The following is a 26,311-nucleotide window of genomic DNA, read 5'->3' on the forward strand; positions in this document are numbered from 1 at the left end:
TTTTGAGATATAAGTCTGAAAGTTAAGAAAACGGGGCAATGTAAAGCACCAAAGAAAAAGTTCTGCAGAGTGCTAGCTATTTATTCAGATATGTTCTGTATTAGATAACCTGCAATAATTTAATAGATTTCATAGATGAAGATAATAAGAATGTGGATTCAAGACTTTCCAAAGCATATTGATTATGTCATTAGCATACTGTATTTTGTGCAATTTCTGCATTACATACTCTCAATAAATTGAGTTCAGCACAATTCATAGACTAAACATAAACATAATTTTATACATCTTATATAAAGATGGGAATGGAGAAATAAAAATCAAGAGTCAAGAACTGCAACAATAAAGAGTATAACAATTTCAGAGCAAATGTTGGCTTGATCACCAAGTAAAAAACTGCAGAAGGGAACTTTTTTTTGACCATACTGGCATACATTGCCTGGGACTTTCTCAGAGAACACAGAATTTCACACCAGCTCTCTTTAATTACTGTTGTGATCTATCATTCTAGCTATGCTTTGGTTTACAGAATTTTGAAGACAGTTTTACTGTTTACAATTTTTTCAAATCTGTTTGATATGCTTTGACCTAAAAGTGAAATTTAGCAATATTTTTATCATACTTCGTACAAAAACTTATAAAATTACTTACCCTATTGGTCTTGAAACAACAAGCTCTACTTGTGGCTCAGGTTTGGATTCTAAAATGATGTTATACACCTCCTCAAAGGTGGCTCCTTGTAGTAGCCTTCCATTCCATTCTAATACTTCATCACCTATAATTTCAGTAATAACACTCTTCTTAGGAAGTCTGCTGTGCACTGTACTTACAATGACAATTTAAGCCATTCTACTCTCAAGTTTTCTGAACTGTGAAACCTATGTTGGAGACAAGTCTGGAGTCCTTTATAGAGGAAAATCATGAGTATAAAAGGTTTTCAGCAGCTTAGCTTGAAATATGTGAAGTTCAGTGAAACAATAATATCACCAACAGGTGATATTACTGAGTGAGTGCCTATTGAGTAAGAGACAGCTCTTAGTTGCTTTTGCAACTGTGGTTTAGTAAAATCCCAAAATGCTCTTTAGGAAATGCAGCTCTTTAAAACAGTGTATCTATCACATCAACTTACTATTTTGAAGATCCATTTAACTCTACAAGTTTAGTATTTACAGTTCAGCTAGTTCTTATGTTAACAGCTAATATTTCTGATACGTTCTTCAATCTAGCTATCTATGGTTTGCATGTTGGGATAGAAGCAGTTTCTTAGCTGAGCTGGTTCGGTTCACACAATTGTGATAGCTTAGTTTCCTCTAAATAAAATATGAACTACAAAATTACTGTACAGAACATTAGTGGAATAGTATTTTGAGTATAAAAGCATGAGTAATAATGCGAAAATATGGTTCTGAACAATGTGAGAATTTATCTATTTGACAAAAGAAGTAATGTCAATAATCTAGTAACTAACTGTCAGGTTGAATTCTGCAGTAGTTCATCATATATTTTCAACATAATTTCATAGCTAATTAAACTCACTCAGTTGTTATCACCTTCAGAAAAGCGACTCACCAGTACAGGACTATAGTAGATACATACCTGGTCTAAGATGCCCCACCGTATCAGCTAAGCTTCCTTTTTTAACTTTGGTGATAAATGCGCAGAGTCGACCTGATTCAGTCATCTTTCCTCCCACTACCTGTTTCAAAGAGGAAGTATTTTCATCGAATGAAAATTACTTTAAATGACTTCAATGTTCTGGCAACAGAAAGAAGAATTCAGTTATGTTCCTGGTTTTCAGGTAGCCCAGGTAAGACACAGAATATTAGCTATGACAGGTTATGTTTCTATCTATTCTGGCTACTTGTGCAATTTAAACACAATGCAAATTTAGAATGCTAAAGCTTTTAGACTTACCAAACATATATATAGTATTTCACTTTATTATAAATTACCACCCCAAAAAAGTAAGCCGTTGGGTTAGGAGACTAATTATTTCAATACTTTTAAACTGAAAACAGATGTATTAATGTAACCAAACTGATGATGTTCACACCGAGCATCAAACACCTCCATTAATCAAATTCAGATTGGCTGGCAATTCAGATGAAAATGCTTGTCATACTGAAGATTTCTCCACAGGAAACTCCAACAGGTTTGACCTTAATATTTATCTTAGAATCAGGAGATTCACATACCAAAATCCATTATAACCGCATGCTCTTCAAATTCTTAGGAGTTTCTTAACAGCCTTCATATTGCAATTTAAAATTTGTAATACTAAATCCAGCTTAGGTTGCTTTTAATAATGCAAATATTTGAAAATTTAGGTCAGGAATAATGGCTGAAAATCACTCTCTTCAGATGTGTATTGAGATTAAAAAGTAGTTCATGAATATCAGTGAAGAGTTCAGCCTTTTAAGAGAAGATTTTAAAATTTTAGATATAGAAGTTTAAACAAAAAGTACTTTATAGTGGAACTATTAGTCTCTTCTCTTGCATTTTCAGACATTAGGACAATTACACACATTCCAAAAGTGCTCAAGTGGCTTCTTCACTGACTTCAAAATAAAATCATTTGTCAATTAAATTAAAAAAATTCCAAAGCATGCTAGTATGTTACAAGTAACTACCCTTATTTAATCCCTGTTTACAGTGGATGACTATATCTAAATGTGTGTACCCAGTGCAGTCAGTGTTATCCTAAATAGAGGATGCAGAATTAATCAAACTTCTTGATAATTTCTCACAACAAGGATGTTGATTCAAAATAAATATATGCTTGTTTCTTTTACTGTGTATAATTCATTCTCATTCTCATACTAGTATTACTGGAACTGCAAACAATATACAAAAATGAGATCAAGACAGGAGCTAGAAATAACTTCATAATATTCAATATATTCATAATATTTCATACATTATGAAAAAGATGCAAATACATCACTTTGTGATAATGTACAATAAATATTAAATCATTTTCAGTCTTGTGCATTAAAAATGTAGCAAATGAAACAATCGGGGGAGGGAGGAGAATTTTCTGGCTTTTGGCTCTTCCACTGGTAGACTCTGCTCTGGATTGAAATGCCATTGGATTCCAGATGTCCCTCCAGTCCTCAAATGAGCTAATGTGTTTTTCACATTTCTTCCCTCTTTTGGGTAACAGCAGTTATATCTTAGTGCAATGCTCAATACTGAAAAAAGCAGACAGGACCTGGCTTGCCCAGCAAGGATACAATTAGTTCCTTTCAGAACAGACATTCTCATCAAACTTGTGGGAACATGTCTAATCTTTCAGTCAGAAGAATACAAATTTTTGAGCCTTTCAGGGACCCTGTAAAATTACCTGTCAGTTGATTATAAAATGTCTCCATTTTGTAATTTTGAGAATAAGATATTATAGATATCAGTATTCAAAACCTGCATAATATGAGAATATTTTGGTTATAGAAGTAGCTAGTTTACCAACCTTTAATCCAAGCATTGCTCCCGAGTCTCTAGGCACACTTCCATCTTTTAGCCGTTTATTTAACAAAATCCGACCAATGAGACGGTCTCCATCTTTGGATGGTTGCCAAGTTACTGGATGCTATCATATGGTGGAAAATACAGTGAATAGGATTTTAAAGAAAATATTTTGGTAATACTTTTAATTTCTTGATATATTTCATGAATTCCATGAAAGTATTATGATTACACTAACATTTACTGTAATAATAGAACGAGAGGAAACTGTGCCGGGAAAGATGTATTTGGATATATAGTCCACAACAGTGCATGTCTAATAGTTTATAACATTATCTATTTTACTAAATCCAATTTCTAAATATCTAGAATTATCTTTGCATCTTGATTATGCAGATATATACAACTATACATAGTTACCTATATAGAATGGAAATCACACCTTCATACAGACAAAAAACAGCTGTAGAGGAATAGTGTAATACTAAAAAAGTTTAACGCGAAACAGAAAACTGATATAAAACATTTCTTCCTTTTCCACTATTCCAGCCACGACAGTTTGCTCTAAGATAAACACACATTTTCAGGTTTTTACTTTCTTTCAGTAGTTATATATTATATTAAAAATTATAGAATACCTTAACAGCTATAGTCATTACCCTATTTAAATGTATCACTTCTTTCTTGGAATAATTACTTCACATATAAAGCACAGTTGCAGTGAATGCTATTATTCCATTACTATACATGGGCACAGATGTATATTGTCACAACTAATACAATTTTAAATTTTGTTTTGTGTAATCATAGCACTTTTTCACAGCAAAATATTATTTCATGCTCTATTTCATGCTCTATTTCATGCAAAATTAGCAGGCACAGACAAATCTGTTCCCCTTACAACTAATAACTCTAAAAAGATTTCTCATAATCTCCACCAAACAGAAAGCAAAAACAAAAAAATATCAAAGCAGATGGCAAAGCCTTTAATTCTGCACAATACTGCACAAAAATGGCATGACAACAAAACAAAAGAACAACCATGACAGTGAAAGGGAAAAAAGAAAAACAACTTTTCTGTGCAGAGAGACCCAATTTTCTCCGTTTTTCACCTGGGGTTTAACTATTCATTTAATTTCAGCGCCAGGAGTTTGAACATAGTAAATCAAATAAGCCAATCAGTAGAATCCTTATTTTTAATTACTTTATACTTGAAGGTAATACCATGATATGTTATTATACAACCATAAGAACAAAGGTTCTTCCTTTATGCTTCTCAATTTTTTTCTTAGGCTGCCAAGCAGTAAAAGCTGCAACATGCAGAGACTTTTCATTTGTTTTTCTTTTCTGCACCTTAAGAAATGCTACAGTGTCTCTAGAAACACCCTATCTTTTTATGCACTATCTGAATGAGTGACAGAGAGCAAACAAAGATTAAATGAGCAGGTTAAAATGCAGGCTCCATAATCTCAGTACCTTCTCACTATGGCTATGTTCCTCGTTTAGAGTTGTGCTACTACACGTATCTACCCCAGAGTCTTTTATCTGAGGCTCAGACCATTCCAAGTCCTCTTCCAAAGAGTGGCCACCAAAGCACACCATTTTCTTTTGCCTCTCGGATAAGGTGTTAGAATCCGACAAAACTGCCTGCTCACTAGTTTTTCTTTTTCCCCTTTGACTGTCCCCTATAGGCGTGGGATAAAAAAAAGGATACAAAAAAGAAAACATGCAAAGGTGTAAATAAAACAAAGGAAATGTGAAATGTAAAGGAAACTAAATGGTAAGGCTCCACATGTCTCACCAAAGACATTGGGGATGCCTCACTGCTATGCCAAGACGTATGGTCCAACCAGTTGTAATCCATGTCTCCTGTGAGAATCAGACAGACAAGATAGTGCAGTAAAGGAAAGGTGAAAGGACAGAAAAAGATACAGTAAAATTGTAAAGACTTCTGATTATCCTATCTGATTCAGAACCTCTGCTAGTAGGACTCGCAAAGTGCTTCCCAGAAAAAGTTAAGGCTTCAACAGCAGAGTACATGGAATACGAAATCCAGTGAGAAAGGAGGTATATTTGTGTCTGTGTGCATGAAATTATGTACAGTGTAAAGCATCACTGCTTCACCATTTTTAATTGTTCATGTAAAATTACTTACAGTAAATTAAATTAAAAAGCAAACTGTGTTGTATTCCTAAAAATTTTCAGAAAGGAAAGCATTTGAATATTGAATTATTTTGCATGAGGTACTTTTGCCATGGAATTTCCAGTGCTGTCTTACCTCTGCCTCCAAAGACACTGCTTCAGGTGAACTGAGTGAAATAATCAGTGAGCTCATGAAGATCTAACCCTTACTACATGAATATACAACTGGAGATATCCAGGAGATAGTAAGATTTCTAGTCTATGTATTGCCTGGTATAAAAATCCTGGGTTTAAAATATATTTAAAAATTAATCTTAATTGAGGAAAACTTATCTCATTACAGTAATGATGAGTTCTCAGCTCTAACCACATGAACTAAAGGCACATGAGCCCATTCTTTTTTTTCTTAGCAGTTATTTCCTGTAGCATCTGTGTCAACTGCTGTACTCAAAACCAAAGTTTGACTAAAAAAAAATGTGATTTTGTTCCTTATAATCTGGTATCTAATTCTAGGAGCAAAGCACTGAAATAAAATGGGCTTTATAAGCACAACAGTTAAAACTGATCATTCTCAACAATACTAATTCCTGACTATATCTCCAAGTGTATACTTTTATTGAAAGGACTACATTTAAATGTAGGTATCTACCATTAGGCAAATCTACCACTGCAAATTACTGGACATTTTTTAAGGTTTTAAAATTCCCGGCAAGAACCATGACTATCACTTATAATCCAAACGAAGCCACCAAAAAAGGAAGCCAGGTGTATAGCTATATTTCCTTGCTGCTCCACAATGAACATAGCATTTTACCTGTACTTTAGGAAACCCATCCTGACTTTGACAGCATTCTTATTTGTGCCTTCTCCATATCAATTATATTTGTATGAGCTTGTCAAAAGCAAGGACTCCTATCAAACTATACTTTCACCTGTGTATCTACATTGAAAATAACTTCTTAAAAATAGGAAAATAAGTTATTGAAAAGGTGAGGCCCCTGGGATGTTCTGACCATATACACACAGTCCCACTGCAGATGTACATATACCTAGTCACCAAAAACTGCTCCAATCTTCACTTGCTACTTTTGTGTCCATAATATCAGTATATAGGCACACCCTCAAAGACAGAAATTGTATTAGCTTTACAGTGACTTACTTTACAGTACAGCTGTGCTGCACATATGTAAGTTCATCCTATAGGTGTTTATCTGAGCAAAAGCTGAGCAGTGGTGGGCTCTAACAGTTTTTAAAAACTTCCCATTATGCAGTAAAAATAAAATACAGTGGCTATTTGTTTATTGGTTTGGATTCTTTGATAACGGCTGGTTTTATAGGGCACCAGTCTGGACAATGACAAGTGAGAAAGGTTTGTCTCACAGAGGCAAAAGGATGCTGGGGCACGAATTAGCAGGGCTCATTTGGAGAGCTTTAAACTAGATTCGAAGGGGGATGGGGTTGTAGCTGGGCTTGCCCCAGTGGGGCAGCGCTCCAGAATTAATGAAGACTGGGAGGCCTCCTATAATCCTAGGGTGAAATCGGTGTGCTCAGCTCGCTCCCTGAAATGCCTGTACACCAATGCGCGCAGCATGGGAAATAAGCAGGAGGAGTTGGAAACCTGCGTTAAGTCAGGAGACTATGATCTGGTGGCAATTACAGAGACGTGGTGGGACAGCTCACATGACTGGAATATAGTCATGGAAGGCTATGTCCTTTTCAGGAAAGACAGGCCAGCCAGGCGGGGTGGTGGGGTTGCTCTTTATGTGCGGGAGGAACTACAATGCACCGAGTTCTGTCCAGGGACAGATGATGAGCGAGTTGAGAGTCTGTGGGTGAGAATTGAGGGGCAGGCTGGCAGGGGGGATACTGTTGTAGGTGTCTGTTACAGACCACCGGATCAGGGTGAGGAAGTTGACGAGGCCTTCTACAGGCAGCTGAGAGCGGCCTCACAGTCACAGGCCGTGGTCGTCGTGGGGGATTTTAACTTCCCTGATGTTTGCTGGAAGGACCACTCGGCAACCCAGCCGCAGTCCAGGAGGTTCCTCCAGTGTATGGATGATAACTTCCTCCTGCAAATGGTGGATGAGCCGACCAGGAGAGGAGCGCTGCTGGATCTCATCCTCACTAACAAGGAGGATCTGGTTGAAGCAGTAAGGGTTGAGGGCTGCCTTGGTTGCAGCGACCACGAGATGGTGGAGTTCAGGATCTTGTGTGGTAGGACTAGTAGAATACCAAGTAGAATTGCAACCCTGGACTTTAGCAGGGCAAACTTTGGCCTTTTCAAGCAATTGCTAGGGGAAATCCCATGGGCAAGGCTGCTTGAAGGTAAAGGGGCCCAAGACAGTTGGTTGACATTCAAGGACTGCTTTTTCCGTGCTCAAGATCGGAGCATCCCGACACGTAGGAAGTCAAGGAAGAGGGCCAAGAGACCTGCATGGCTAAATAGGGAATTGCTGGGTATGCTCAAGTGGAAGAGGAGAGTTTACAGGTCATGGAAGGAGGGGCTGGCCACTTGGGAGGAATATAAGGCCGCTGCTAGAGGATGTAGGAAGGCAGCTAGGAGGACTAAGGCATCCTTAGAATTAAACCTGGCGAGAAGGGTCAAGGACAGCAAAAAGAGCTTTTTCAAATACATGGCAGACAAAACTAACACCAGAGGCAATGTAGGCCCACTGATGAACAGGATAGGTGCCCTGGTGACAGAAGATACTGAGATGGCAGAGTTACTGAATGCCTTCTTTGTCTCTGTCTACTCTGCTGCAGGCAGTCCTGAAGAGCCCTGTACACCTGAGACGTTAGATGAAGTCAGGTCGACGGAGCGGTTTGCCTTAGTCGATGAGGAATGGGTTAGAGACCAGTTGAGCAATCTGGACATCCATAAATCCATGGGTCCAGATGGGATGCACCCACGGGTGCTGAGGGAACTGGCGGAAGTCATCGCTAGACCACTCTCCATCATCTTTACCAAGTCTTGGGAAACGGGAGAGGTGCCTGAGGACTGGAGGAAAGCAAATGTCACTCCAGTCTTCAAAAAGGGCAAGAAGGAGGACCCGGGTAACTATAGACCGGTCAGCCTCACCTCCATCCCTGGGAAAGTGATGGAACACCTTATCCTTGGTACCATCTTAAGGCATATCAAGGATAAGAAGGTTATGAGGGGCAGTCAACATGGCTTCACCAGGGGGAAATCATGTTTGACCAATCTCTTAGCCTTTTATGAGGAAATAACACGGTGGATGGATGATGGCAGAGCGGTGGATGTGGTCTAACTTGACTTCAGCAAAGCATTTGACACAGTCTCCCACAGCATCCTCACGGGTAAAATGAGGAAGTGTGGACTGGATGATCAGGTAGAGAGGTGGACTGCGAACTGGCTGAAGGAGAGAAGCCAGAGAGTTGTAGTCTATGGGGCTGAGTCTAGTTGGAGGCCTGTAACTAGTGGAGTGCCTCAAGGGTCAGTACTGGGACCGGTATTATTTAATATATTCATCAACGATTTAGATGAGGGAATTGAGTGTACTATCAGCAAGTTTGCTGATGACACTAAGCTGGGAGGAGTGGCTGACACGCCAGAAGGCTGTGCTGCCATCCAGCGAGACCTGGACAGGCTGGAGAGTTGGGCAGGGAATAACTTGATGAAATATAACAAGGGAAAGTGTAGAGTCCTGCATCTGGGCAGGAACAACCCCAGGTTCCAGTATAGGTTGGGGAACGACCTGTTAGAGAGCAGTTTAGGGGAGAGGGACCTGGGGGTCCTAGTGGACGACAGGATGACCATGAGCCAACACTGTGCCCTTGTGGCTAAGAAGGCCAATGGCATCCTGGGGTGTATTAGAAGGGCGGCGGTTAGTAGGTCGAGAGAGGTCCTCCTTCCCCTCTACTCTGCCCTGGTGAGACCCCATCTGGAATATTGTGTCCAGTTCTGGGCCCCTCAGTTCAAGAAGGACAGGGAGCTGCTGGAGAGAGTCCAGCGCAGGGCAATGAAGATGATTAAGGGAGTGGAGCATCTCCCTTATGAGGAAAGACTGAGGGAGCTGGGTCTCTTTAGTTTAGAGAAGAGGAGACTGAGGGGTGACCTTATAAGTGTCTATAAATATATAAAGGGGGAGTGTCACGAGGATGGAGCCAGGCTCTACTCAGTGGCAAACAATGATAGGACAAGGGGTAATGGGTACAAACTGGAACACAAGAGGTTCCACTTAAACTTGAGAAGAAACTTCTTCTCGGTGAGGGTGACGGAACACTGGAACAGGCTGCCCAGGGAGGTTGTGGAGTCTCCTTCCCTGGAGACATTCAAAACCCGCCTGGACACATTCCTGTGTAACATTATCTAGGTGTTCCTGCTCCGGCAGGGGGATTGGACTAGATGATCTTTCGAGGTCCCTTCCAATCTCTAGCATACTGTGATACTGTGATACTGTGACACAGGTTACTGGAAAACAGTGAACAGTGTGCTGTGTGGCAAAAAAAATGCAACAGAATGCTGGGTTACATCAACAAGGGCATCACCAGCAGAGATAAAGAAATTATCATTCCACTCTAGCCAGTGCTTGTCAGGCCACACTTGGAAGACTGTGTTCAGTTTTAGTCCTCGCTATACAAAATAGATGTGGATGGGCTACAGAATGTCTAGAGAAGGGCCACAAAGATGGTCAAAGGACTGGGAAGACTGCTACACAAAGAAAGGCTGAGAGAGCTGGGTTTATACAGCCTAGAGAAAAGACACCTTAGGGAAGACCGTATCATTGTGTTCCAGTATTTCAAGGGTGGCTACAAAGAAGACAGAGACTCCATTTCTACAAGGAGTTACATGGAAAAGATAAGGCATAAGGGGTACAAGTTACTGCTGGGGAGATTCCAATTGGACACACGAGGAAAACTTTTCACAATGAGCAATCAACCACTGGAATAATCTCCCCACAGAAGTGGTGGATTCCGCAGCATTGGACAATGTTAAGATTTGGCTGGACAGGGTGCTAGGACATCTAGTCTAGGTCATGCTTTGCCTAGAAAGGTTAGACCAGATGATCCTTGAGGTCCTTTTCAACCTGTTCTATGATTCTATGATGCTATTTTCTTACCATAGAACTCCCAATTTCTCTCTACTTTCAGGGGGTAAGGTAGCTATTATTTACATGCTGTTAGAGAAATTTTACAGCCAACTCTGAAATAATTGAATCTAGAGACCTCTAATTGTTCATACCAAAATCTGGATATTTATAGTACAAATCTGTACATCTGAATTAATCAGTCTCTGCTCATTTTATAGTCAGTGAAGGGAAACAGAACTTTTTCAGGTGCAGTTTATTTGACCCGTTTTATGTGTGTATGTCCATGTGAAATAAATCATACCTTCATCACACCCAAAACACCTTATTTCTCCTCCACTGTTTATAAAGGAGGTTTCAGTAACTTACTCGTAGAATTAGAGAATCCTTCAGATTTTCATGAGGATCCTACTACCTTAAATTACTATTTTGACACATCCTCAACTATTTGTTTACATATCCAAGAAAATACCAAAATTATCACAGAAAGGACCTAGGACTCATTAATAAGCCTCATGGAAGGCAAATCTAGTGGATTGATTTGATACAGTTAGAAATACCAAATATTTCTTTTGATATGTCATATACTCCCTTTTTCACTCTTCACCTTAGCAGTGCTTTTAGAGACTAAAAGGATCTCTTGACCAGTTTCCGTGTTTTTAAGCATTGGACCCAGGCTCATCTGCTGATGCAACTGATTTCTGCTTACTAAAAAGGTTTCCAAGAGGCCTCACACCTGTGTATTACTATATTGTGCACCCACATACTACATGTCCAAGATTAGCACATTTATCCCAGCATACTTGAGGCATTAGCCCATAGAAACTACTTACATCCAAAAAGATCCTGTTATTCTGCAGCACCTGTTACTTTTATCAAATGGAAAGCCCTAAACATAAACCTGCATAAAGGAACACATGCAAAGTTGAGCCTCTTGCTTCATCAAAGCACTCCCACTTCTTCCTTTACTATTTTCCTCTCTCCTATTCAGTCAAGGTGCAGAAATTTGACTTTCTTTTTAACCTAACAGTGTCTCACAGTAAATACAATTAAAATTGTAAGATAATAAGCAACATCTCCATCCAAAGACTGAATTGTTCCTATCTCTACTCTTTTTTCCATTAAAATATGTAGCTATAACTTTCAAATTGACATAGAAACTATTATAAAGCCCTAGTAGATCATCTAGATTTTTGTCCTTAACACTGCATTGTCATCTAAATGACAGGCCTAAATACTATAGAAGTTATTAAAATCCAATAAAACTATTATTAATTAAATATTTAAACTTGTAAAAATATAGCCAGGATGACTGTTTGGAGGCCCTGTAGCATATTATATTTCTATGAGATATGTAATGCTTAGAACACTCACACTTTTTTGACATACAACAAATGACCTGATAAAATTACTGTACATAAATTTTTCACTACAAGTTCTATAAATATTAAAACCTTGACTGGGTAGATTACTTGTGAAATCTTGCAAAATTCAGAGTAATACATGTAAGACGTTACATGTTGGATGTGAGGGTAATCTGGCTGCAACATCTGTCACCCCATTGATCGCCAGGGTTGATTCGGCTGATCTGGCTAGCTGGGCGGGTGTCCCCTTCCTCCCTCACCACTCCACGTGCATCCCTCCCAAAGCTGTGCACCCAGTAGAAGAGGACGACCTTCCCCAATACAGGTGGTACTGTTCATCAGTCACAGGTATACTGTAGCTGTGCTCCCATTCTTTTTGCCAGCTCACTGCCCTCGACTCCAAGAGAGCAGACTTTGGCCTCTTCAGGAACCTGCTTAGTAAGGTTCCATGGGAAATAGTCCTAGAGGGCAGGGGGGCCCAAGAGTCTTGGTTGATATTCAAGGATCACCTGCTACAAGCCCACAAGTGTTGTGTCCCGACTAGAAGGAAGTGCAGCAGGAGGGCCAGGAGACCTCCTTGGATGGATAAGGAGCTCCTGAGGAAAATTCAAATGAAAAAAGAGGCTTATAATAAGTGGAAGCAAGGACAGGTGGCATGGGAAGAGTACAGGGATGTTGTCCGGGAAGCTAGGGACCAGGTTAGAAAAGCTAAGGTCCAGTTAGAATTAAACTTGGCTAGGCATGTGAAAGATAACAGGAAGGGATTCTATAGGTACATAGCAAATAAAAGAGTAGGGGAAAGGTGGGCCCTCTCCTAAAGCTCTCAGGAGAACTGGCTACCATGGATTTGGAGAAGGATGAGGTTCTGATTGACTTCTTCGTCTCGGTCTTCACTGGCAAAGGCTCTGACCACACCACGTAAGTCTTGGAAGGCAGATGCAGGGACTGTGAGAATGAAGACCTCGAGCCCACTGTAGGAGAGCATCTGGTTCAAGACCATCTTAAGAATCTGAACGTGCACAAGTCCATGGGTCCTGATGAAATCCATCTGCGGGTCCTGAAGGAGCTGGCAAATGAGGCTGCTAAGCCAATATCCATCATATTTGAAAAATCATGGCAGTCAGGTGAAGTTCCCTATGACTGGAAAAAGGGAAATATAACCCCCATTTTCAAGAAGGGGTAAATGGATGACCCGGGGAATTGCAGACCAGTCAGTCTCACCTCTGTGCCTGGCAAAATCTTGGAGCAGATTCTCCTGGAAGGCATGCTAAGGCACATGAAAATCAACAAGGTGCTTGGTGGCAGCCAGCATGGCTTCACTAAGGAAAATCCTGCCTGACCAATTTGGTGGCCTTCTATGATGGGGCTACAGAACTGATGGACAGGGGTAGAGCAGTTGATGTCACCTACCTGGACTTGTGCAAAGCGTTCAACACTGTCCCACATGAAATCCTTGTCCCTAAATTGGAGAGACACCAATTTGATGGATGGACTGTGGATAAAGAACTGGCTAGATGGCCTCACGCAAAGAGCTGTGGTCAATGGCTCAATGTCCGGCTGGAGACCAGTAACGAGTGGCGTCCCTCAGGGATCGGTGTTGGGACCGGCCTTGTTCAACATCTTTGTCACTGACATGGACAGTGGGATTGAGTGCACCCTCAGCAAGTTTGCTGATGACACCAAGCTGTGTGGTTCGGTTGATACGCTGGAGGGAAGGAATGCCATCCAGAGGGACCTCGACACACTTGTGAGGTGGGCTGGTGCCAACTTCATGAAGTTTAACCATGCCAAGTGCAAGGTCCTACACCTGGGTCAGAGCAATCCCAGGCACAGCTACAGGTTGGGCAGAGAAGATATTCAGAGCAGCCCTGCAGAGAAGGACTTAGGGGTGTTGGTCGATGAGAAAATGAACACGAGCCGGCTTCAGTGTGCGCTCACAGCCCAGAAAGCCAACCGTATCCTGGGCTGCATCAAAAGGAGCGTGACCAGCAGGTCGAAGGAGGTGATCCTGCCCCTCTACTCTGCTCTTGTGAGACCTCACTTGGAGCATTGTGTGAAGTTCTGGAGTCCTCAACATAAAAAGGACATGGAACTGTTGGAACAAGTCCAGAGAAGGGCCATGAGGATGATCAGGGGACTAGAGCACCTCCTGTATGAAGACAGGCAGAGAAAGTTGGGGCTGTTCAGCCTGGAGAAGAGAAGGCTGCGTGGGGAGGGACTCTTCATTAGGGACTGCAGTGATAGGACAAGGGGTAACAAGTTAAACAGGGGAAGTTTAGATTGGATATAAGGAAGAAGTTCTTTACTGTAAGGGTGGTGAGGCAGTGGAGTGGGTTGCCCAGGGAGGTTGTGAATGCTCCAGCCCTGGTGGTGTTCAAGGCCAGGTTGGACAGAGCCATGGGTGGTATTGTTTAGTGGGAGGTGTGTCTGCCCATGGAAGAGGGGGTTGGAACTAGATGATCTTAAGGTCCTTTCCAACCCTAACTATTCTATGATTCTATGAAGATAGTTCTTTGTTTCCGTACAATAAAAATTTTTAAAACATAATCAGTCTGTAAGAAAACCACTGCACTTTTCATTCTGACTACCAGAGAATGCACTTGCTGGTATCCTAGGTATTTCTCTTTCACAATAGCATACGCTTTTTTTGTTGAGAATATGTGAATTTAGACTGTGCAGAAGAAATGACTCAGGAAAAAATGTCACTTCTTGATAAATTATATAAGCTATAATATCAAAGTCATCTTTCATGGAAAAAGGAACTAATATTAATAAGGAACATACAATCCTAGCTAATGTCATTATAACAGCATTCAGATGCCTAGTGAATTCAGGAGTGCAGCTGGATACAAGAAAAGACATATGTGAGGTCTGCTCTTATTAATGTCAGTGAGCTCTATGGACATACCAGGTTAGGAGCAAAAAAACATCAGTGACCTAGCCTTTCGATATAAATGGTGTTAAACTGAAACCTTTGTAAGCCCACTGACATTAAGTATTTTTTGCTCATTTTCATTTGCCAAAACAAAATAGGCAGAGGAAAAATTTTTTTCTACTTCACCCAGTAACCCACAGCAACAGCAACTTCCTGTAGCAATGGGAACCTTGAATAACAGCACATATTTAAAAGAATTGCAGTCAGTTTCCATTCCACTCATATTTTAGTGTTTGAATTTTTTTTTTTTTTTTTTGCTTCTTAGAACAGCTTTCCCACATAGGAATATATTAATTATCTTTTACAAGGCATTAAGGAAGTTCAATCTAACCTACATAGTATATGTCTACTTTTTCTTGAATATTGTCCAAGTTCCTAGTCAAGTCCAAAACCATTAATCTTCCAAACAGTTTAGATATAAAATGCTCAATTGAATTTGCTATTCTACACATTCAGAGGCATTTGGGATGTTCTAAGCTGCCAAAAAGCTTCATATAAGATATATGGATGACCCACACCCTTTCCAGACAGGACCTATTTAAATTGGAAAGTTCTTCCCTTAATAAATTGAACACATTATCTTGCTTTGAACCAAATAAAACTTCTCTTTTTTTTTCCCCAAATACAAATATCCCTGGCAAAAAGGACAGGTCATATAACTTTAAATTCTCAAAGCTGTGGAGTCTATCTGACTGCTTTCTGCATGCTGAACACAAACTACATACTGACTACAGGAGCCAATGCTTGTGCATATGTGTCATTACTCAAAATTACTAACTAGCCATGCAACTGAGCATATTCCTCCTCCAAGCTAATTTTCAGCATAAGGCTATAGTGAACAGAGTACATCCCATGTCACTTGATCCTCCCTCCTCTTAACTGCCCCCTGTAAAACGTGGAAAGTGGAGTATAGCTACTGAAGAACCTTCATTTAAGTAGGTTATTTTCTGTGTTTGCAGTACTATCCATCTAGACTGCCACACACTGGGTGACTCCAAGGAGGAGCTAAGCAGCCAGAATTGCCTGGAGATGATTACATGAGTGCTTAAACAATTGCTTTTTGCAACTGCTGTCAGCTTTGAACATTTCAGGGACATGCTAGCATTTGGTGCAGGGACAAACGCAAACTTGCCTGGAACAAGTAAAACACAGAAATATTTTTCAGGATAGTCACTAATGCAGTTTCAGCACTGACGGCAAAAGGAAACTGCTTCTTGTAGGTCTTATAACGGGCTTTGAAACTTCCTACCAAGCATTTCAACATCTCTTGTTTGGAAATACTTATTCCTCTGGATTTCACATCTTTCAACATGGAACATGTCTTAAGGATCTGGTCCTACAAAAACAAAAAGAAAAGCTGTTCTTTACATAAAGGATATGAGTACAGTCTTTACTTTTTATATAAGAAATACAGAGAAATGCACTAACTAGGAGAAAAAAATGTATCAAACTTCATTAGTGATAAGTAAACTGGAGACCAAACTGGTGTTTGCACTTAGCCCTCACAATGTAAATAAGTGTCACCTATGCTGAGAGCCCCACTCAAAGGCCTCAGGAGCCTTACTGCTAAGGGTTGGGAAGTCTTGGTGCAACCAGACAAATAAATGCAAAAGATCTAGGAGATCTTTTGTTAGATCTCCTAGAAAGCAGGCCTTGACCCACTTGTGAGATTCAATGTTGCAGTTCTTAACAGAAATCAAAGGTTCCCCAAGGAAGTTGTGAATGCTCCATCCCTGGCAGTGTTCAAGGCCAGACTGGACAAAGCCTTGGGTGATACGGTTTAGAGTGAGGTGTCCCTGCCCATGGCAGCATGGTTGGAACTAGATGATCTTGAGGTCCTTTCCAACTCTAACTATGCTATAATTCTATGATTAAGTAGGGCAATCACACTTCTGCACTGGAAATTGGCAGTCACGAGCAGTGATAAAATCACTATGCACATCAAGAGAGAGCTTAGAGAATTAGCAGATGTTACAATAAGTGGAAAAGTGCCCTTTACCTGAAAAGTAGAGACACACAGATTTCATCTCAATAGTTATAGATTTCTATGTCTAACGCATTTACTCTTGGCTACATTCATCTGACTTTTATTTTATACATCCACTTTAAGGTTGTCATGAATTATACTCAAAAACTGCCTTTTTTTTACAATGACTGTAAAAGAAATATAGATGATTAGCTTTGGTGTAGATGCCTTGTTTGTGGGTGCCTACATTTAGTCAAATGGAATCCCAGTCCTGACATATAGATCTGCAGATTTATAGGACCACTATATATGGGTCTAAGAGTGATTTTGTGTTGTCTTGCATAACTGTCCTTGTTAATGGTGAATGTCCATAAGCACTTGAAGCTCTTATGGCCAAGAAAAACCTAAAAGAGAAGCTACACAGTTGGAAGAAGATTCTGAACAGCAGACTGCTGCATCCCATAAAGCAGGTGATAGAATAAACTGGGGAGGAGAAGGACACATTACAATGCATACCAATGTGCCAGGAATGATGACAGAGAGCATGCGGGCATTGACTGACTAGAGGTACTGCCACCAAAGAAACTTCTCTGGTCTACATGGGTCAATCATTAAGAATTAAAATAGAAATCAAGTTATAGTATTTAGGGGAAGATGTTATTAACTTCCAAGACCCTGGTCTTCCCTCAAAAAATACGTAGCCTTGTTTTCTACTATTAATAGCACTGATCAACAGAAATTATATTACTCTTAATAGAAAGAATCTAATGTAAAGGGTGAAAGGGCTTCAGCACGGCTATTTTGCTCTGGCTCTTTTTCTGAAACTGAAAATTAGCAACACTGTTGATAGAAGAATATTTGCTGGAAGTATTCTCTTCAGTATGTTTTGTTGGAAAGATTTTAATTACAGGAATGGCATTCTTCAAAATTACATTTTCTAAAACAAAAATAGGCTGTCTACCAGCCAAATATAATAAATGTCTTTCCTTGGAATAAATTGAAAGAAAGCGTATCAATATGGCAAATACATTGCATGATAAACTGTCAACTTCCTGTAGAAAGCTACTGCATATAAAAACTAAAAGGCTGGAGCTAAAAAAAAATTAAAAGTAGAAAAGAAATACCATAATTTCTTAATGGATGTCAATACTCACCAGACTCCCACTGTAAGAGATGCTTCCAGTCACAACACTGTGCACATACTACATGATCTCATACACTTACATCCATGACTCTCATATGACACCTGGAGTGTGACTGTATAAGTCACACCATAGCCTCTATCTTGTTATCCAGCACACAAACTCACACTCTGGGCTATTACCAAGAAAATGGACTGGTACTTTTAAGAAGTCATGGGAAATAGCCAGACATTTTATACTGGGGACCTGGTCCACCACCTCCAGTCAATATTAATATTCAAGTTTCTCAGATTGTCACACCTTTGTCACATGTTCCCTGCTACTCTCTTTCTATTAAGACCAGTGAAAACTGAAATTAATGAAGCATGATATCTTATCAATTTCTCTCTTGTGCAAATATCTTTAAAACTTTGTCTTAGGAAGAAGTTTATTCCAAATTACACTTTTGACCCTAATCCTGGCATTTTCACTTTTCCTCTCCTTCCTTCTGTCCTCTTCTCTCTGTAGGAAGTTTTGAGCCTAGGCCTGGAAAAAGAAATTCCTTCTGCAGAATACAAAGGAAAACACACTTTGGAAAGCATAGGAAAGATATATAGTATTTCTGGATCATGCCCAGTATAAATAACCAAAGCAATTTACTATTTTTTTAGGATCATTCTAAATAACCCAGTCCTTTCTTACAGAATATGCCTTTTTCTTTTTTTTCCCTATTCTCATCTACAAAGACCACACAAATGTTTATGGGCTGACCTCACACATTTTCTTTGCTTATCTGCCATTAACATAATCCCTCCACCCTAGTACTCCCACTGACAGCTTCATTGCAAGATCTTTACCGTCTCAGGCTTGGAACTAAGGAATACCAGCTTGCTTCCTCTTGAATGAGAGACCCATTTCAAGAGGGAAAAAGCACTATTAATTATGCAGGGGAGAATAAAACCTATTAATACCATTAAAGAATTCCATATCTGGTCCTTGTTTCAGCAGCTCAGTCTTTTCTAACACTGTGATGATATCACCATAAGCTAAAAGTAGATAGCCTAACCAGGTGTCCTGAATGAGCCCACATCTCTTCTCAGTCTAGTCTACTGAAAGTTAACAACCTCTTGGATATAATGTACAGGATTTAACTGGTATCTGGAAGGCAAGAAAAGATCCTATGTTCCTCAAATTGTTGGTTCAGAAAAAATAAATCACTTTGGAAAGTGACTACTAAGGAAGCACAGTTCTGTCGTACAAGTATACAAGATGCAATGGTTCTATGATATGTTGGAGTTGCTTCACAACTGGGTACCAATCGGCACATGCACAACAAATTCCTTCTTCAGAGTTTGAAAATAGTCCAGGAAAATTCAACTGCCTTGCTGCCAACAGTAGATCAACAGGGAAACCTGACAAGCCAGTTGGAAATGAGCCTTATAGCACTCTAGAAGAGAGCTCAGTTCATAACTGCAGCACTATGAGAATTTGTGAGAAACAGCTGCAGTGTTTAAGAAACAGGTTTGGGGCTTGTTTGCTCACAATACCTATTTCCATTAGATTTTCCTTTTCGTTACCATTTTATTTACACTCCCTGAAGGAGGCTTGCTTAAACTGAAAAAATAAGTAGTTTCAAGAAAACCGTATTTAGCATTAGTAGATGCATTTCCTTATGCAGTTCACTGGGTGCCAGCTTACCCTATATGCAGCTTTCCACAGATATGCACTTTTTTACATCCTAAAGTTAAGATTTTGGTAAAATGACTGCCATAGTAGCTCCAACAAGGCTGCCTGGCATCTGGAATTCTTAGGAGTATGGGATTTACAGCACATGCACTGAATACTAAATGTGAACCTATTTCTATTTAGACATTCTGGACAGACATAGAAGCTCTCTATCTTTGAGAGGCAGTGTTTAACCAGGTACATTTTAACTGCTTTTAGAAATGGGCATATACTGACAAGGAGTCTGTACCAAAGATTTCTTCAAATAGCACGTTTAAGACTACTAGAACAGCTGAAGCCAATGCAAATATTATGTATTTATTTTCTTAACATGTATACATCTGTACACATCCTTCTAATACTTATTAGTGACTTCTTAGAGAAAAGCTAACCCCCTATATTGCATACTTACTTTCAAGCTTTAGTGCTTTGATGTCAAAACTAATTATTACAGAAAATAACCCTAAGCCACTTTGAATCAGTACATCTTAATTACTAAGTAAGCCTCAAATTTATGAAATGAAAACAGGAGACCATGAACAGCAAGGGAATGCATTCTTTATGAGACATGATATCAAATTCACAAACTAGAACACAAACTCAGCATGTCTGTTGTACTCATCACAAAACTGTGTTAATTTCATCAGGAGAACAATCAACCATAAGAAAAGTTGAAATGGGGAACATGTCAGGAAGAAAAGGAAAATCTTCTTAGCTTAGTTTTAAAGAAACAGAAATATAGTACTACATAACAGTTTTCTTCATTATTATCCCCAAAGTCACGCAGAGATAAGACTAGTGAAAGAGACACTACTACCATATACTTCCTGTCATAGGCACATCATTATCTGGAATCAATTTCCAACATCATTATCTGGAATCAATTTCCATCATCACTCCAATAGCCAGCTATATATTATGATTGAGGATCAGCTAGTTGTTTCACTGATCACATCTGTTTCCTTACTCTCCACTACTTCCAGTCAGGATCACTGACATCTTTCTACCAAAAAGTGGTATTTAGAAATACTCTTCTTATGATTTTCAGTATGTGATAACCAAAACACAAAATGCATCTGTGTATCCAATAGGATAATAAGAGAATGCAATAAAATAATAATACATCATTTAAAAATAGAAATATTTAAAATTTTCAAGTGAAACAGTGTTATAAACTAAGCAAACCATTATCTAAGTTCCAGTTCCTCAATGCCTTTTTCTGTTCAGTTCTTAGGTTTTGTTTGGGAGGAAAAAGTATTTTTCCACTTTTACCCTTGGACATAGCTGTTGCCCTTTAAGGACAGTAGGAGGGAAGGAGTAATGCAAAAATGATCCAGTCCACATTTTTGAGCCTGGTATTCCCAATAATTTCTAACAAACTCTCACTGGTCTTCCAGAAAAGAATTCTAAATTCACTCTAAAGTCTTGATCACTAAAGAGGAAATACATTTTAGAAAAGAAATAAGAATAACTTAAAAAAAAAAAACCAAGCCTTCAGTATCACGTATTTGAACTACTAGGTGTTTTGAACAGCAAACCACCAATCAGGAATGAAGATGAGTTATTTTCTTGTCTGTAACTCTGTTTGCATTACGCAGAAAGCCATAGGCAAATTTTAAAATTCTACCTAAGAATCAAGAGGGAAATACAACTACTGTGGTACGTTACCACATTAAGATTAAACCATCTGTAACAAGGAAATACAGCATTTCAATACAAATCATAGCAGTGTTTTTTTCTTTAAACCTGGTTAACATTTCACACGTGGAATACTAGTAACAGCTTTTCTGATTGCCTAAACAAGTGTAATTTTTAACTAATTCAACCTGCTACCTGCTCAAAACTGATTTCTGAACTACACCAGACACAACACAGGCTCACTTCACTGGTAAATTTATTTGATTTAAGAAATGAGACCTTAATCACAGCAGTAAATCCAAAGTATCATCTGTCCCCAGTGGAACACATGCTCAAGCAGTCTAGAAACATGCAGTACATCTGCTGATTTAGTAAGCTACAGTGGCGGCAAAAAAATCAGTGCAAGAGGGTTTTTCATCACCTTGACTCTGCAATAAAACCCTCTGTAAACTAGTAATTGGATCATTAATTATTGATGTCTCCTTTAATAGTCATGATGAAGAAGGCAATTTGGTATATGTAAAAACAACTATTGTTTTGAGTTTGGTTACATGTTATTTTTGTCAAACAACATTCTTTGAAGGAAATTAATTACTTCCTTAAAAAGGAATACAAAACCTGAAAATTAATCTCCAGTGGATACAAGAACTAAGAGTCACGACGAGCTGTCTAATTTTGTTTTGTACCAGGATACTTGAATAAGCTATAATAAGTAATAATAAAGTTATTATTATTAGAATATTGTATTATCAGAATCTGGCATTTTTAAGAAGTCTGTGGTAATATTTTATTATACTGTGATAAGAAATAATTTTAACCTCGGTATTCTGCTGCTGCTTACTATTATGCAATCTGGACTATATGCATCTAACAACAGAAAATAAAATTAGCTTAAAATGAAATCTTGTTTTGTAAGACTGTAAAATAAATAATGACACTATTAACATTTATTACTGCATGTTTCATAATGGATTGTGATTTGAAATTCCCATTTCGAAAACTGAGTTATGGAAATGAAGAGATGGCAAAGGTTTTTGCGAACGTAGGATTGCTATGCTCATAGCTATACACTGTAATCAACACAAGCAGTTAATGACTTTTTCTGGTGACATTGCTGTTCCTGCTTATTTTTTTAGATCATCCTCTGTCAAATCCAATAAAGAACTGGCAAGTATGATATGCTTTGGGAATAACAACTTTGGCAAACTACATGTCTCAACAAAAAACAATTACAGAATTTAACTCCTTCTCTGCCAAAATTCAGCATCTTTTCCCTTGTTTTCAAATGAGATTTTATGAAAAAATTGCTTCCGCATTTCATATGAGTGTGTCTTTTAAGATCAGTCTTATAATTGTCTCTTTTTTTTTTACAACATTCTTTCTAAGTGTAACAAGCAATTTGTTATTTCTTTTAGTAAAGTCAGAAGCAACAAAGGCTGATAATACAAAAATCCCCTACCGCCTTTCTTTCATGCATTTCCAAGTATAAGAGTGTCTGAATGGCATAAAGATAAAAAACTTATTGCACAATTAAAGAAATATTTTAATTCCAGGTCCTGCATATACCAAGAATTCAGTAGGAGTTTGCCTGTTCCTAGAGAGAACAGGAGTTCAATAGGACCCTTCACAGACTTTTACTAAAGTGTCCTTTACACTTATCTCTAAAAACTTTGTTGTATGCAAGCAACATCATGCAGTCAGTCACAGGAACTAAATACATAGGTGAACGCAATGCTAGTAGAAGACAACTTTGGATACAAATTTATGCAGCTACAACACTTGTGCTAACCTTTATCAAATCACGAGGAAAGTTCCTCAGCCAATATTACACTGCAGACAATATCACAGTTCTCTCACCAGCAGTTGCTGCCTTCATGCTAAGTTCTATGTGGCCCAGAACAAGAAAAGGAAGCATTCCAGACAACACCTCACTGCAAGCCATAGGTTATGAGTTACCAATCCACAGTGTAGTAGAAGACCAAAGTGACCACTCACCTCATCTTGACAGCTTGGGTACATTGAGGAATGGAAGCTATCTCACTTATGACAGGCACAATAAAATAGTTGACACTGCAAGATTCATGTACTTTCTCTGTTCTGTGAAACCTGCCTATTCCAGTAACAAACTCATTCAGAATTGTTGTGTAACCAGCAAACTGGGTATGGTGGATGTCAGGACTCTGCAGTTTTTCCCCTGGCTTAAAAGCACCCATCAGGAGAACTAGAAAGCACAGGAGGTAACTACTGGCATGGATTGCTCTTTCTCAGATGATGTATAACAAAGGCAAATATTCCACACTGGAGACTTCAGGCCCTGTTTCCAGACTTTTAAAATGGTTTGGTTACTTAATCTGCCAGAAGAAATAAGTAATTGAAAATAGTAGATTTAGGAAAGCTTTGAACATAGCAAAAGGGGCATGAAGTCAATGTACAACAATGAATAAATGCTAGCAGTGCTAATAGAGGAGAGTAAAATGGATATTACAGCTTGAGAATTGATTCTGATTTTTAAAAAATCTCACAAGACCCAGAGCAGACCAAAGGAAGAAGACTAGGACAAAGAATGTCAGGGAAGCAAGTCTGTGGGTTAGAGTGAAGTGAACTGAATGTAGGAAAAAATTAGATCTATTGCTTCATCTAAATGCTATGTGCCTGAATAGAAAATCAACCAAAATTTTGGCAAGTGACAACACCCAACTGAAATCTAACAATTATAATGAAGGTTAACTGAAATGTGAATCTTCAGTTCTTCCCGTAACAGTAATGAGCGCTGAGCTCAAAGTACAAGGGATCTGAAGGCTAAGCTTTGTTCTGAAATTGATCCATTGATTTCACTCCACAAAATCAAGATAATAAAGCTTTATTCCACCTACAGAGATAAAGGAATGGACAGGAGCTACTCAAGTACTACTGTGATGAGTGTTCTGCAAAGGACCATGAAAAAAAATGGACAGTTACAATAATCCAAGCTCTTTAAATAAGAATTAAAAGAATAAATATGTCTTATTTCTCCAGATACCATCCATTCCCTACAATGAAAAATGCAGATGCCTGATGAAAAAGGACCAGGGGGTAATGAAAGATATTGGTACAAAGCAAATATTAAAGGAAGCAAATTACAGCGGACCATGCAATCTAGATACTGATTTTATTTAATTTTTTTTTTCAATTCTTACTTGATTCTGAACCACAACAATGTTAAATCTAGATTCCAGTTCAAAGGAAGTCGTAATCAGAGATGGTCTCTGATTCTAGGTATAGAGGAGCAAAGGCCTGCTCAAAGGTGAAGCTCAAGGTTGAGGTTCCTCAGGCTGCTACACAGGAACTTATTCTGTCACAGTAAATATAGTTTTCAAAAGTAATCTTCATTTTTTACACCAGTACTTTTTTAATAAAGCTTCTATTTACAGTTCTTGGTTTTTTTTTTACTTAAATCACATTCTACTAGTAGGAAAACAGAAAGAAATTACATCAAAAGTTTGCCTAGTTCAGCTAGTTCACAAAAAAAAAGAATTTAAAATACAATTGCTCAGCCTACGTATTAATAAAATTAAAAAGAAAAATACATGTATTTGTAGCTGTGGAATTTGGGGTATATATACATAATCTTTTACTCAATTTGGGTATTATTCATTTCAACATTAAAAAAAAATCTTCATTATATCTTAAGCAAGTACCATGTTCTACTTAACAACATCAAAATACTGTTCTCAGTCTTGAACTGCCACCAGCCAGGACATTGTCAGGTGGCATTGCAAATACAGATGTAAGCAAGAATCTGGTCAGCATTTTTCGAATTGCAATTCTACAATAGTTTTTTCTTTTGGCTTAGGAAAATACTTGCCTTTTTTTTATGCAAATATATTTATATTTCTATATCTCTTCAGATGCATATGCTTTAAGTGCTGATGGGATATTTTTTTTTTGTTTTCTACTAACATGACAGAAATAAGGATCATAAAAACAGAAGTATCCTCATCATTTAAATTACATTTAATTCACTAAACATATTCATGAACGCAGGTTTGTTGGTTTGGTTTTTTTTTAGAATAGAAGGAAAATGTGTTTTTTCGTATACAAAACTCTCATTTTGGAATTTATAATATACTATAAAAATTAGAGCACCTCACTTTCATCTGTCAAGACTAATTATTTCTGCAGTTTGAAAAAATTTGCCTTGGGTGACTAAAGTCACACGGGTTATACTAAGCTGGAATGTGTAAAGTGGCATCGTTACAAAAGCCTTATGCTAATATTCACAATCCTTTTGGTCTTTCTGTAAGCACATAATGCTGCGCTGAATGGAATTGTTCCAGAACTTCATCATAAAAAAGTTCTGCTTACAGTATAACAATATACATCTTTCAGATATTGAATGCTGCTGTTACCCAGTTCAAATGATAATTTTATTATTTAGCTCTTCCACACAATGCACATAAGTGCCCAGCCTGTTTCTCATGAGAACTTTCTGAAAAAAAATTGTGAAGCCTATGGAGGACACAATGCAATTGATAAAGAAATCTGCTTCATCACTACTATCAAGAGTCAGCATATTAAAATATACTGCCCTGTTTTAATACTTATTCCCGGAAATGCATTTCATATTGCCTTATTATTTCACACTGTTAAATACTGGGAAATATCGAGTAAGTTATAGGTATAAACCAGTTCATTAAATTCCTAGATTTGATTATATGTTAACATTATACTTAGAGAAAAAGATAACAATAATCCATATAAATGCATCCAAAGGTAACAGAGAAATTCTCGGCTGACTTCTGAATTAATGACTTGCATATTCTGCCCTTTGCTCTGCCATGTTCATTATTCATGACTCAGGATAACGGATACCAGTGGCCATTAACCTTTCAAACTGAAAAGATAATTCCATTTTTGCACTCTTTCCTACT

The 26,311-nt window shown here is 38.4% G+C and overlaps 1 protein-coding gene across 49 annotated transcripts in view; it reads right to left on the reverse strand.

Annotated features, from left to right (window-relative positions):
* Positions 1–26,311, reverse strand: part of RIMS2 (regulating synaptic membrane exocytosis 2) — a 457,644-nt gene that overhangs the window by 216,402 nt on the left and 214,931 nt on the right. For 32 of the 49 annotated variants that reach the window (XM_061447907.1, XM_061447901.1, XM_061447897.1 and 29 more), the window contains 4 exons: positions 4,939–5,147; positions 3,467–3,586; positions 1,597–1,696; positions 652–775 (listed from right to left, as the gene is read on the reverse strand). In XM_061447907.1, coding sequence (XP_061303891.1) covers positions 652–775; positions 1,597–1,696; positions 3,467–3,586; positions 4,939–5,147 — 553 coding nt within the window. Of the gene's footprint in view, positions 1–651; positions 776–1,596; positions 1,697–3,466; positions 3,587–4,938; positions 5,148–5,263; positions 5,332–26,311 lie in introns of all 49 variants that reach the window. The other 17 variants (XM_061447911.1, XM_061447918.1, XM_061447919.1 and 14 more) reach the window with 1 other exon arrangement.

This window comes from Pezoporus flaviventris, unplaced genomic scaffold, assembly GCF_033815535.1.
Source record: "Pezoporus flaviventris isolate CSIRO_AGI_PZ_B2104156 unplaced genomic scaffold, CSIRO_AGI_Pfla_v1 ptg000007l, whole genome shotgun sequence".
Classification (NCBI taxonomy): Eukaryota; Metazoa; Chordata; class Aves; order Psittaciformes; family Psittacidae; genus Pezoporus; species Pezoporus flaviventris.